Raw genomic sequence first — 14,960 nt, forward strand, 5'->3', positions numbered from 1 at the left:
TATTTGACAATTTTAAATATAAAAATAACCTTAATATAATAATGATAATATCCCACACTGGGAATATAGATTTCAAATGAAGTCACCCATTCAGGTATCCCCATTTGGAATTCACAATTCCTGTGTGGAGGTCATGTATGGATTTTAACTGGAATTATCCAATGTGAGCAGTTCCCACAACGTGTCAGCTGACCTACTTTTGAGATCGAGACCAAGGGCCGGTTTCTCAAAGCACGGCTAGTGGTCAGGTTTGCTAGTATTAGCCATCTGGCTTAAGCCCAATTAGTCCTATATACCAGTGCTTACAATTACACAGATTTGAAGTGTAAGTAGACTGGGTAAATAAACCTGGTCGCATTGCTAAATTTCACTTACTTTTATTTCATTAACTAACCGTTATTATAATTTTTTTTTAAACTTTGGCAAAACTCGACCAAGTTTTTTAATACAAAACAATTTCAAGATTTCAAAATAGTTTATGCAAACTTTGTTAAGTATTTGATTAATTAAGCTTCAGTTATATTCTTGAAGAGGTTCATTAGGTTTGTAGAAACTCATAATATACATTTCATCTTGACAAAACCAAAAATTATTTTCTGACCTGACAGTTTCGACCATCTTCAGAGTGATGTTTTTCTCTCCAACTTTTGTTAACCAACAGAGTCACGTATAAGACCCACTTCTGGGCGCTGATGCGCCCTCTGTTGGTAAACAGAAGTTGAAAAAAAACATCACTCTGACGATGGCCTATCGCCCAAGATGGTCAAAACTATCAGGTCAGTAAATAACTTTTGGTTTTGACAAGATGAAATGTATATTATAAGCTTCAGTTGCAAGACCAGTTTTTAAGAATCTGCATATTCTTGCAGCTCACATTTTACATCTCATGTACTTCACAAGAAGAAAATATAAATTTAACAGCAATGTCCTCTAAACATCACAATTCATTAAGGGATCTAAAATGGCGTTTATTGCGTTTCGACAGTATTTTTGTGGGACATGAGAGCACCTCGGACCTATCGAATTGCATTCTGAATCTGAAGCATGTCTTTCTGATATCAAATAATTTTCATTTTTGAAAATCACAATATAATACAAATTTTATGACAAATTATAAAAATTTGATATTTTTCAAATTTTGATATATAACAGTCCTCGAAGTAAATTATATAAATCTAATGATATATTCTTAAAGTGTATGTAGCAGGGAGGAAAAGCCGACGGTCAATTGAAAATTTTGACCTTTCATATTGAAGATATGGATTTTTTCCCAAAAAGACCTAATTTTTTTGGTGTTTTGGGAAAAAATCCATATCTTCAATAATGAAGGTCAAAATTTTCAATTGATCGTCGGTTTTCATCCCACCTACATACACTTTAAGTATAAATCATCAGATTTATAAAGTTTACTTCAAGTACTGTTAAATATCAAAAATATCAATTTTAATGATTTGCCATAAAATGTGTATTAAATTGCTAATTTCAAAAATCAAAATTATTTGATATCAGAATGACATTCTTCGTATTCAGAATGCAATTCGATATGTCTGATGTGCTCTGATGTCCCAAAATAAATACTGTCCAAACGCTCATACCCCAGCCCTTAACTTTCAGTTACAGATGTAGTACTTGCCACTTCAGGTATTTCATTGTTACTGATTTCTATACTTGTAGTTAAAGTCTGTTCATGATCAATTGATTCTAAAACTTGCTCAGTTGCCACTGCTCCACCAGTAACAACTTCACTTGTTTCAATCTCCATTGAATCAGTACTCATTTCTATATTTTGCTCCTGGAAATCACTTTTCTCATTTGCAACCAAAGTTTGTTCACCTTCCACCATTAATGTCTGTACACCATCAGCAATTATAGTCTGTTCACCATCAGCAATTATAGTATGTTGTTCACCATCAGCAATTAAAGTCTGTTCACTTCCAGCCACTAAAGGATGTTCAACTTCAGCTGAAATAACCTGACTGTGCAAACCTGTGACGTCAATCTCAATTTCAGTACTGGTAGTGGCTTTTGGATGTGTTGAAACAATCTTCTGAACAGCAGACTTGAGGACCGGCTTGTTATGCCCATCAATTATAAACTGCAACTACAATGAAAAGTAATGACAAAATTTGTGAACTTGGTTTCTGCACAATTAATGAATTCTCTTTTACATAATTAGAGACTTTGCATTGTTATCTATGTTTAGTATCCACCCACAGAAGTGAAGTATGTAGATGCACACTTTGTTTCACCTTGAATATGGCAATGATGCCAGTGCTTTAACATGTACAATGGGCTGAAAATAAATAAAAGTGTGGAAATTTGGATCAAAAAATCCTAAAAACTTACATCCCTGTATCAAGCAAATATATGAACCTTTAACACCATACATATAATCAGGTAAAAAAACACATTTTTTTTTATCACAAGCGCTATTATGAACTGACAAATTCTACAGAAAGTAACCCTAGTGTGTTACTTTTTTCCATTATGGTCATTGACAAATGTTTCTCCTATTTTGTGTAATTTGGGTGAATGGGGAAATAACCCTTAGCTCTATGTACTTTAAGCCCTGCACATAACCCCAATCAACACATCATTTTCATTTTTACAGTGAAGGTGTAGTGGATGCCTGACAAATTTGTATCAATCCAGTTCTATTGCAACATTTCATCTCTCATCTGTAATTTGTTTTTGCATAACACCAATTTAAAATAAAAAAACTTGTTTTTAATTTCACTCATTTCAATTTTTCTCAATTTCATGCAAGCTAAAAGGGAGCATGACAATTTCCCCTTATACAGCAATTTAGAATCGGGACTAGTAAATTTTCTAAAGAGCAAGTACCTGTTCTTGAGCTTGTGGATGTATTTGATCCCCATCAACGATAACTACTTGAGTTTGTGCTATGTCCATGTTGGGTATCAGCAATACCTGGTCCTCCCTTATCTCTGTCATATGTATATCATTGCTGCTGGACTGAAATTAACAAAAAGAAACATTTATCAAACATTACTAAGGCACACAAAAATGCAAATGTGCAAATATCACATCAGATGCTACTACAACTTGTTTACCTGGGAAGTTGTTCAAATTCAATGTTCAATTTCAAAAGTGACTTTGTTTTAACATAAAAAGTTCTTTAAAAGCTGGTAACTTGGTGTTACGTGGATTTTTCGTGAAGCAAGACCAACAGAGAGGGAGAGAATGTGTGTGAAAGAGCCAGAGGGAGAGAGTGAATAACAGAGTAGACTTTCTCTCTATGAAGTACATGCGATAAGACGACAAGAGCATGCAAGGCCGCAAGCGAGTGAGAGAGATGGTGACACTGTTTGAGAGAGGAACATGTGTGATATAAAGAACATGTTAACGCTTGCCAAACAATTCACTGATCCATTGCCTAAATAGAATGAAAAAAGAAACCGTTCTGTCACAAATAACAGAAACTATTTCAATTGACTGGCCCTGTAGGAATCTATTTCAGATCATAGTTTTCAATCGTTTGCCCATTTGTATGTCATTTCAATGAACAAGACCAAATGTGCCACCACTCATCAGGTAATGGAGTGCTGCTAAGGCAGCACGGCACCTTTGACTTACCTCCAAGAACTGTCACATCAAGAAATTTCAAAATTTTTGATGAATCACACTTTGTGAACACAATTCAGAATATTGATTGGGAACAAGTAAACTGTATTGATGATGTTGATGATGCTTTATCTAAGTGGCAATCATTGTTTAATGAAGCATGTGATAAACATGCACCTTTTAAAACTAAGCGTATAAAGGGACATCTCCCTGAATGGGTAGACAGTAATTTTCTTAAATTGTGTAAGGATAGGGATTATTTGTATGCCAAGACTCATAAAACAAATGACCCTGATGATTGGGAAAAGGCTAAGTCAGTTAGAAATAGAGTTAATAATATGAAATTTTATTTGAAGAAGAAGCACTTTGAAAGGGCAATTAATGATAATGTACATGATAGTAAAAAGTTATGGAAAACACTTAAAAAAGTAATTCCAAGTAAAAATAATAAACCAACTGTGCCTAATATTCATTCAAATGGTCATGGTAATATTGCTACAGGTAAAGACACTGCTGACTCATTTAATCAATTCTTCACCTCAGTAGGTGAAGAACTTAGCAGACAATTTGATAATGTTGATATCACTTGCCCATGTAATGATGGAAAAAGTAGTATATCTCGATGTAACCATAGTGAGAGTTTTAGATTCTCTTCTGTATCTTATGATTTTGTATATAATCAAATATGTAATATGGATAATAATAAGTCACCAGGTTTAGATAAATTCAATGTAAAACTACTCAAAGCGGCCGCACCTTATGTGTCAAAAGCACTTGCTCATATTTGTAATATTTCTTTAAACAGTTCCAAATTTCCTAATGAGTGGAAGAAAGCCAAAGTTACTCCAATTTTTAAATCTGGTGATAAGAATAATGTAAACAATTACAGGCCAATATCTGTCTTACCAATTATTTGAAGATTATTGAAAGAACTGTTCATAACCAATTATATGATTATCTTTGTAGTAGAAATATCCTTTCTGATTCTCAATCTGGTTTTAGATCCAATCATTCCACAACAACAACTTTACTAGATGTTCAAGATTATATTCTTAATAATATGGACAATGGTTTTGCAACAGGAGTTATATTTTTGGATTTAAAAAAGGCTTTTGATACAGTAAATCATGAAATTTTAATTAATAAACTTGCTGAATATGGTATTAAGGGTAATGAACTTGGTTGGTTTAAATCATACCTAAGTAATAGGGCTCAAGCTGTGCATGTTAATTCTTTTCTGTCAGATTTCAAAACTTATAATACTGGAATTCCTCAAGGCTCAATCTTAGGTCCTCTGCTATTTTTGTTAATTGTTTACCTGATGTTGTAACTTGTAAGACAGTAATGTATGCAGATGACACTTCTCTTATGTGTAAAGCAAAAAATGCTGATGACCTAAAAATGAAACTTGAATATAACCTAAAAACTGTAGCTAACTGGTTTAAAGCTAATAAGCTCACATTAAATACTGACAAAACAAAGTTTATGATTTTTGGAACTAATCATACACTTAATCATTACAATGACATAACTCTTACATTTGATGACAAAATTATTGAAAGAGTTGATGTTTTCAAATATCTTGGTATTAAGTTTGATAGTAATATGTCTTGGTCATCACACATTGATTATGTATCTGGAAATGTTTCCAAGAGAATTGGTGTTGTAAAAGCGTGCAAAGTATTTCCTTCCTCATAAAACCTTAGTTATGCTCTCTAATGCTCTTGTAATTCCACATTTCGACTATGCCAGCAGTGTTTGGTCTAATTGTTCAGCAACCAATCAATATCAACTTCAAGTACTTCACAACAGATTAGCTAGAACAATTCTCTTTGCTGATATCAGAACACCAGTAGATGAAATGTTAAGTTCTTTAAATTGGATTAAACTTTCTGATAGATGGTCTAATCACATGATTATTCTTACCTTTAAATGTATCAAAAATATGTGTCCTGAATATTTATGTAATCAATTTGACTTTGTTCATAATGCTCATGATCACATTACAAGGAGTCATTCTTCAAACACATTGATCGTGCCTAAATATAATTCTAACAGTGGTAAGCGTACATTTCTTGTAAGAGCTGCTAACTTATGGAACAATTTGCCACCATCATGTCGTGTAAACCTTGAAACTATGTCTTTGCATCAATTCAAGACAAGCATCATTACTACTGCTGAATTATAATCATTTATTTATATTGTATGTATTTTTAGATTTATATCATTCATGTATTTGAGGTATATTTATTTTCTTTCACACTTATTGATGTTTTTGTATAAATTACTAAATATCATGTTATTTTGTATATATTCTGTAAAAATGTTGTAAATACCATTGTATGAGGGCCTGCTTGGAAAGCAGTGCTTGCCACTGAAGTAGTTTAAATCCCTCAATAAAGATTTCACAAATCAAATCAAAATGACCATAAGGCAGCACGGCACCTTTGACCATAAGGCAGCATGGCACCTTTGACCACCCAATTAGGCCTCGTCTTTGACCTCCCCATTGTTCCCCAGCCAGAACAATAATCATTGAAAATCTCAATATTTTGGGGCAAAAATACAAAATGTTAGGAATATTGTCCCATTTATGACCCCTCCTCTGATTTCATTCACCTCCCCCTGGAAAAAAATGCTCAATGCCCCTGAGTGATCGTCAGAAGAGCAATCTATGTTTGCCACTAGAATTTTTGCATTTAATTTCCACCTTCTTTTATTCAACTGATGGTTTGTGTGCTCTACCTGTTCTCCTGTCCCTTCTGATGGAGTCTGACTTCCTGATCCGCTACTATCTTGCACCTGTTCTTGATAGGCTGCGATGACATTGGATAGCTGAGACAAGGCTTCATTGGTTTCACTCTGTTCAAAGTGGTAGAGGTGTTGCACAGACTCTTCATCAGGAGATACTCCTTGCTGTTGTGTCTGTACAATGAATAATAATATAAAGATTATAAATAATGAGGGATGTTGGAAAGCCGAGACACAGGTTATCACTATGTAAATCTTCTAAGAGTTAGTAGCGAGTTCAACGCTTGCCGCTAGTGCATGTAAAATGTACTGCATTCTACTGAGGATGATAAATTTTAAAGAATACTCTTATATATTGAAGTGCAGAATGAAAACTGTGGGACTAGAATGTATTCATACATCTTGCATGTACCAAGTTGGGATTAGGGTTATGATCATCATTAGGATTAAGGGTTAGAGTAAAGAGAGTATAAGGATTTAAGGAATTCCACAGTTATTCACAATCTGGAAACTTGAGCAAAATGATTTCTCAAGATTTGCAATGTATCTTAAATGCTGAAGTACAACCTCAGTTGTTTTGGAACTTACAATGCATTTTGGGCAACAACAAGAAGTTGTAGATCTTTGTGAAAGTGGCCCAGATAATGACACTCAACAAATGAACTAAATACTGGATGTGTGCCCTACCTCTACAAGCTGTCCCTGATTCCTAGCCATACTTTGATGATGCTGCAGCATGTGTCTTGGCACGTTCAGAGCTGCTGCCTTTTCATGTTGCTTGATGTGTATACGCAATCGTTGTCTCCATGCCGTGGTGAAGTCACAGAGCGGACATTTGAGCTTTACATTGGAGTGCTTAGACATGTGACCTACTAGATGTTGTTTATTGGCTGTTGAATACTCACACTGATTGCATTTAAAAGGCTTTATTCCTGTGGAGAAATCAAAAAGTGTTTGAGTTAGTGCTCTTACTGAAATGCTAATACACAGAAAGGTGTTTGAAACAGCCACTCCTTCTTTGGTTCAAAAGCTTATCTTGAGAGCCTTTCATTATATTATGTGCATTAGAAGGAGAAAGGGCCCATTATTAAAATAAAAGTTGGAAACTAGTTGCATCCGACATTTCTACATTTCTGTCAATCAAACTACAGTTTGTCCACACTGAAGTACAAAGTGACAATGCGTGCTTATACAGCACATACACAGTGCGCAGTGCTGCGTCTCTGTTGCAGGTATGCGTGCTTTCAAAGTAGGCACAATGTTTACGTCCGCGTCGGTACTTTGTACTTCAGAGTAGACTGACTGTAGTGTAGTTAATATCGCGTTAAGGCAGTGCCTCCTTTAGTTACACAATAGTAACACATCACAGGCTGTGGGAAATTTTATTGATTGGATCATCAGATGCGAACAAGTTTATTCATTTCTGGTTTATATTATAACCCTAGAAGCACCTTTTTATTCTAAATTTAGTGTATTTTTAAAACCCTGCACTAACCTGTATGCTTGGCTATATGTACATGCATCTGTGTCATATTAACTGCTGAATATTCACAATGCCCACACCTGAATGGTTTCACATCCGAATGTTTAGCAACATGGCGCTTTAGACTACTCTTGTATCCCGTCTGATAACCGCACTGACCGCAATGGAAAACTTTCTCCGGCATAGTACGATTCTCTGAGTGTCGTTCTTCATGTCTTTTCATGCTGTATTTATGTGATGTTTCGTAGTCGCAACTGCTGCATGAGTATTTCTTTGCCGTTTTAATCTTGTTGTTGTCAGTGTGCTTTGCTTCATGATTCGCTAATTGTATCTTGTGCGAAGCGGAATAGTCGCAAAACTGGCATTGGTGCTGCTTTATGGTGTTGTGTCTCGCCAAGTGAGATTTTAAATTTTGTTGAGTCGTAGTGGCAAAATCGCAGTCAGGTTGATCGCATTTAAATGTTTTATGCCCTAGATGTCTATTCATATGTGCTTTAAAACTTTGGCGAAATGGTGTGCCATAATCACAGAGTTGACACTGAAATGGCTTCTCTGTTGAGTGTTTACCCATGTGAACTTGCAGATCCTGCTTCCTGGCGGAACTATATGAACATTCAGTGCATTTATAAGGACGTTGCTTTTCATGTTTAGAGGCCACATGGTGAATTAAACTATGCTTGTATATACTTGAAAAGTCACATTCTTCGCACTGATGTGGTTTCACGGTGGCATGTTTCATCACATGCGTCTGAAGGTCGTGTTTGTACGCAGACACATAGTCACACTCTTTACATCGAAAGATATCGTTCTCGCTGAGGTCCTGTAATTTAGCATGTTTCTTCATATGCGTCTTAAGATTGTGTTTTAATGGTGTGATGTAATCACATTCCTCACATTTAAAATATTCTTTGATGGTCGGCTTTTTATGCACCAGCATGTGAGTTTTTAAGTTGTGTAGGTGTTTTGAAACAAAATCACACAGGTTGCATGAAAACTGTGAATCTTTGTCCCCTGGGTCAGGTAATGTACTTAATTCCTTGCTATTACTTGGCTGCTCAGTATCTTGTTGGATTAAATGGAATAAGATATTTGGTACACAGTCTTCTGTCTCTTCATTTTCAGTATTCTTATTTGTGATGGAAGCATCATTATTGGTAATCATGGTAACCTATGGATAAGAAACAAGATCAAAGATAGTGTTGAGTTTGTTGATATCCTGCAAAGACTAAAGTAGTAACAAATGGTTTACTTGTGTCTCAGGGTCTGTCTTTTGTAATTTGTAATCGAGCATTAAATAGCTCTTATGGGCCTTCAAAGGGAGCTGTTTAGAGCATTTACAATATAATAGAATGCAAGAAGGAATGGTAAACTTAGGTGGGCTAAAATCCACTCTCCTATATATATACATATATCAGATTTAAGGAGAGCAGTAGAGAGCGATTGCTCTCGCACTCCTCGAAAGGCAGTCCCTGGTGTCTGTCAACATATTTAAAGCATTGGTCAGAGTATAAGTTCTTGACCTGTAACTCTAGCATTTTATAAAAAAATATACCAAAATACTGATTGAAGCATGTACAAACTCATAGGGGAACAAGTATTCCAATCAGGGGAGCAGTGGGCACCCCTACCCTTGCTGGTTATGCCACCATGGACTGTAGAAACAGTCCATGATGCCACAAACACTTACTAAACACCCTTTGTTCCTAAAGGTGGTTGGCTATGCATAACTTAATTGTCAGCACTTACTATGACCCCTGGCCTGCAGTGATAGAAAATTGCAAATTGATTTTTATATAGAGTGATATATGTGACACAAGAGTTTCATGGGTCTGGAGCACATGACCCCAATGTTGTTTGGCAATGTTCACTGCTTTAGGCCCCTTACAATTTTACTTCCTATGTGGTATATGATCCCAAACACCTGTCAAGGAAGATCAGTTTTCATCTGTTCATTTCATATCAATTGTTTTTCAGGCTTACCTAATTAATAAATTGATTGTAATTGTCATTTTTCACATTTACAGAATCATCTGACTGAGTTTATACTTGTACCAAACACCATTTCTTTTTTTGGGATTCTTTCGGTGCATATTCATGTTTCACATGGAATGAGTTGGTATGGTAAAACAAACAAGCTTATCAAAATACCTCTTCGACCACCTGGTCACTCTCTGCCGCTATGTTTCCAGGATATATCAACAGTTTGGTCGGCACTGAAGTCCCATCTTCCACCTCTTCAGTCACAGTGATAGCTACCGGTAATATTGGGACTGATTTCCACTTGTTCTCATCACTGCTCTGTAATTGGTCTGATGGATTTGTTTCCACTGCAGAAACACCCGTTTCATTTGTGGCTCCCCCATTATCAGTTTCCACTTCTGCAAGAGGATGCGCTTCTTCCATAGCACTGTCCTTTTCTTCTTCCACAGTAGCACTATTAGTGTGTGGTAGCTCAAGAGATATTTCTATGGTTTGAAGGCTGCCTTCACTTTTTTTAGAGCTATTATCCATTTCATCTGCCATCATTCTGTGAAGGTGAAAAAGACAGGTTTTGGGATCCAATGTCAGAAGAAAAAACATATATTTTAGGCTATTGAAACTTGATGTTGAGTTTAGCGTCCCATTTTTTTCAGCTCATAATGAGGCAACAATTTCATTATTCATTATTCATTATTTTCAAGGTTTCATATTAGCGGCCTTTTACCAATGCTAAATGCGCTTTTGTTCATTCTAATTGGGTATCGCCAGTCGCAATATAATGTCAGAAACACACATAAACATTTATAAAAGTATAATTATCTTGCTTTTTGTTTTTCAAGTTTTAAAACAAACTAAATGTATTCCAAAGTATACCATGCCAGTCTTCTTCACTCCAATTTGTACTAACCTCTCCATATACATTGGAGGATAGAGGGAAATGGGGGAGGGGGGAGGATTGACTCATTTATACAAAAATAACAATCATGCAGAACATTATGAAATAAATTTTTGGCACCAATTTGTCAAAACTAGGGCTTTCCTAGTTAAATTATTTACAACATCAACAATGTCCATCTGGTAAAAACGTTTTGGCTAGGTTCTCTTCTAGTCTACCCTGGTATCCCAAAGGTATAATTGAAATATTAATTGGATAGAGCAAGGGTCAAAAACCTGTATATTTTTAATGCTAAAATATTTAGATGGATTCATCTAATAGTTCTCAAGGCTTTCTATACAATAAAAAGGGGTTTAAAAATTTTGCAGAACAAATTTTCTTTCTGGTTTTAGTAGTAATTTGCAAAATAATGAATTATTTTCAGATTTTACATCTAAAACGCGGCACAAATTTCATAACGCGGGCGGTGGACGCTAAACTCAGAATCAAGTTTCAAGTGCCTTACTGGCGTAAGATAAAAATGGATTGGATACTATTGTATGTGAATTTAGGGGGGCTAAACTTGCCAGTTTACAAAACATTACATTTTCTCTTGCATATTTAATGACCCCGTGACACAACACGCAATTACAGAATTTTTTTATTTTTTGACAAATTGGGCATGCAGTTAGTGTGTATACAAAGTTTCAGACCTCTCTTTCTTTATATAAAGAAGGCACAGACTCCCAAAGATGAAATTTATTTAAAGGGCACCTTTTGAGTCCAAATTTAGACCCACCTACTCCAACTTTAAATGGCTGCCACAAAAAATCTGTTTCAAGAGCTACAGACCTCAAATTTGCAGGTTTTTAATATTTGTACCGGTGCAACATATGACTAAAATATAAAGCAAATCTGAGGGGGTCAGGTGGGGAGCCTCCTTGATTTCATATGGAGTGACCCTTATAAGTAAGTAAGTCTGTATGTAAGTATACCAAACAAGGTCAAAACTCAAGTGAAAGGACAATCCCCGTATCAAAACCTAAGGGGCTGTGCAATAATTATGAGCCCCCCCGGGGGGGTAAAATTTCCAAACGGCTCGCCAAAACTTGCTTGCCCCCGCCTCGGCCCGCCAAAAATCTCTTGCCCCCTCTCGGCCCGCCAAAAAATCTTTGCCCCCCCCTGAACATGGCAAATTTTTGGGACCCCAATTTGCAAACCTTAAATGGTCTATGTATGTATGTTGCGAGTGCAGCGAGCAGGAAAATTTGGATATTTCAGCGTTTCCGTACTGTTTTCCAAAGGCAAAGCCTTTTTAGAGCGTTTTATTAAAAAGGCGCCCCATCATCGTGTCGTGATCATGGCTCATCATTGCATCATGCATCCCATGAATGTAATGTATGTCACTATGACTATGTCTTACTATGTGTGCCAAAAATCGCTTGCCCCCCCCCTCCCTCTCGGCTTGCCAAAAATTGCTTGCCCCCACCCCCTAATTTTACCCTCCCCCAGGGCTCATAATTATTGCACACTAGGCTAAGGATTACCATAAAGTATTAACCCTGCCGAATTCGGCAACTATGCATGTATGAAATCATCGATGAAGAAATCAAGTTCGAGCTTGAGTTTCCCGCTTTATATGCAGCCAAATACGGCTTAATTTATAAAAAGTTACCTTCAAATGTAAAATTCCAGTAGGCGTTATCCAAAAATTCATAAAGAACTACCTTAAATCGCAGAAATGCCATATAAATCTAGCATAAATAATTATTGTAGCCACCAAAATGTTATTATCAACAGCTACAGATGGCGCTATTGCAAACAAGAAGAGTCTTTCAAAAAGACACAGTTCACGGATCAGGTGTATAGTAATTTGTTCTTTAACTTTCCATTTTCATATCTAACCTACTCTGCACTGATCTTACAATAAATTAGTGATTTGAGGCATAATGACTCCTACATCCTGACTCTGGCTATATAACTCTCCATCCAGCAAGAAACTCATTATCGCTATCATAGCTTATTGAAATTCAATTAATATAGGCTACCATGCAGATAATAACCTTGGCCCAATAATTATTTGGGATCCAATTTAGATAAGCAAACATTAGTTTTACATTACTGGGTAGATAACAGGAATTAAGTTTTGTCAGTTGGAAGGAATTGAGTAAATCACCTGTATCAAAATAGCAGTGTATTTTTCATATATGCAGTAATATGCTCAGCCTTATCACAAAATAAACAATAGCATTGACCTTACCCACCAATCAGTAAAGCCTATTATAATCATGTGATGGCTCAATCCAATAGTAAACATGCTTAGAAAAAAGGAAAAAAAATAGTCCTGGCTGCCATTGTCTCAATACAAGATAAGATGTGCTAAAAAGTCCTCGTCATGTGGGGCCGGATTAGATAAAGGGATACAAACCTGGGTGTGAGGCATTAGGAATTATTTCCTAGCCTCATAACAACAGGTTGATTGGCTACAATAGTTATTCAAGACACAGTGTATGTAAGGGATAAACTGTGCATATGAGATATGGGTTCAAGTGGGGGAAATGTTCACTGCCGTGAACAAAAATAAATTGATCAGAAATTCGGATGATCATTCAGGCGCCTGTTGATATATGGGAAAGTTAGTATTGCTAACTTGCTTTATTGTTCAGCAGTGCAGAGCCCCCTCTGGCTACCTACGTTTGTCGCCCTCTATTGTCGAGATTCCACTATTGACTGTTCCATTTTTAGCATCTTCAGTTTTCAGTATATATGGTTCGGCTTCGCCTACGCCATTTTCATATGAGTACGGTTACGCCTACGCTCACTGTTCACTTCAGTTTAATGGTTTGGCTTTGCCTATGCCAGTCATGTATGAGTACGGTTACGCCTACGCTCATGTTCACTTCACTATACATGGTACGGCCGCCTACGCCATTCAGCAGATGAGTACGGTTACGCCTACGCTCACCATTCTCTTCAGTATATATGGTTCCGCTTCGCCTACGCCATTTACATATGAGTACGGTTACGCCCACGCTCACTGCTTACTTCACTATACATGGTACGGCTTCGCCTACGCCATTCGCGTATGAGTACGGTTACGCCTCGCTCGCTGTTCACATCAGTTTATAATGGTACGGCTTTGCCTACGCCATTCCCGTATCTTGCTGTAGACGTACATAATTTATGTTCTGTTTGTTCCTGTGTACGGTTACGTTGGTGTCTACATTTCTGCTTGCATTCATGTATGATTCGGCTTCACCTATGCCATTCGCGTATAGATCTTCTAGTACATGTCATATCCTTGTGCATCATTTACGGTTATGCCTACGCTCACTGTTCAATTTTGCAGACCTACTAGTCACGTTCAGTTATGCTAAACCTATGCCAAAATGTCCACCTTTGGCATATCCTTGCTACTACATATTTTATCAGGCTATTTTTTTTCCCTTCATTGTAGCACCTGCAGTGAGAAGAAAATCAACCCGGCGATTACCGTCACCATCAGGGCAACAGTCTGAGCCGCCCCTTCAGGCAGCCGCAACAGCCAATGCAATTCTGCAACCAACAGTTCAGAGCACTGGCACCACTCATTGCACGGCCCCCTTACAACCCCTGGAGCAGCAACAGGTGATGCAAATGGCCTGCCCTCAACCAACCCCAACAGTTCAGAGCACTAGCACCACTCATTGCATGACCCCCTTACCACCCCTGGAGCAGCAACAGGTGATGCAAATGGCCTGCCCACAACCGACCCCACCGGTTTTTAACAATGGCACTGCTCATGGCACTGTGCCCTTGCCACATCCGGGGCAGCAGCAGCCGATGCAGATGGGCCAAGCACAGTCATACACGTATGGCCAAACTCAGCCGACCTTCCAAGCTGCATATACCCAACCATCTACCATGGCAATGGCGGCCCAGCAACCATCCGCCAGTCCACTGATGTCATCATTCCCCTATCAATTAGTGCCCCCAGCTACACCTCATGGTAAGTTACCTTCTCTACCTACTCTTTTATATTCACTGTGCACTTACAGTTACACTTATCCAAACTTGTACCTATGCCTTTGCTCCCTGGCATAACCAGGGCGCCCTATCAGTACCCTGTTATATCTCAGTTTTTTCATTCAGCTAACCACAAGCAACATTTGCCTTATGTTCTCAGTTCCTAACTGCTGCTTGCACTTTCAACTTTCTCACTTTCAGCTTTATCAGCTCCATCCCTACCACCTATGGACTTGCGTCTGCCGTACATCGAGGATAAGATCCTGCATGCTCGTGCAATCA

At 37.3% G+C, this 14,960-nt stretch overlaps 1 protein-coding gene across 1 annotated transcript; it reads right to left on the minus strand.

The window, feature by feature from the left end:
- Positions 1 to 1,575: 1,575 nt before the first annotated feature.
- Positions 1,576 to 8,983, minus strand: LOC140156046 (uncharacterized). Its single transcript, XM_072179155.1, has 5 exons — positions 7,832 to 8,983; positions 7,024 to 7,268; positions 6,331 to 6,510; positions 2,845 to 2,976; positions 1,576 to 2,101 (listed from the first exon to the last, which is right to left on the minus strand). Exons 1-5 carry the CDS (start codon positions 8,979 to 8,981, stop codon positions 1,604 to 1,606), a joined length of 2,205 nt encoding a protein of 734 aa, XP_072035256.1. The 5' UTR covers positions 8,982 to 8,983; the 3' UTR covers positions 1,576 to 1,603.
- Positions 8,984 to 14,960: the final 5,977 nt, after the last annotated feature.

This window comes from Amphiura filiformis, chromosome 6 (assembly GCF_039555335.1).
Source record: "Amphiura filiformis chromosome 6, Afil_fr2py, whole genome shotgun sequence".
In the NCBI taxonomy this organism is placed as follows: domain Eukaryota; kingdom Metazoa; phylum Echinodermata; class Ophiuroidea; order Amphilepidida; family Amphiuridae; genus Amphiura; species Amphiura filiformis.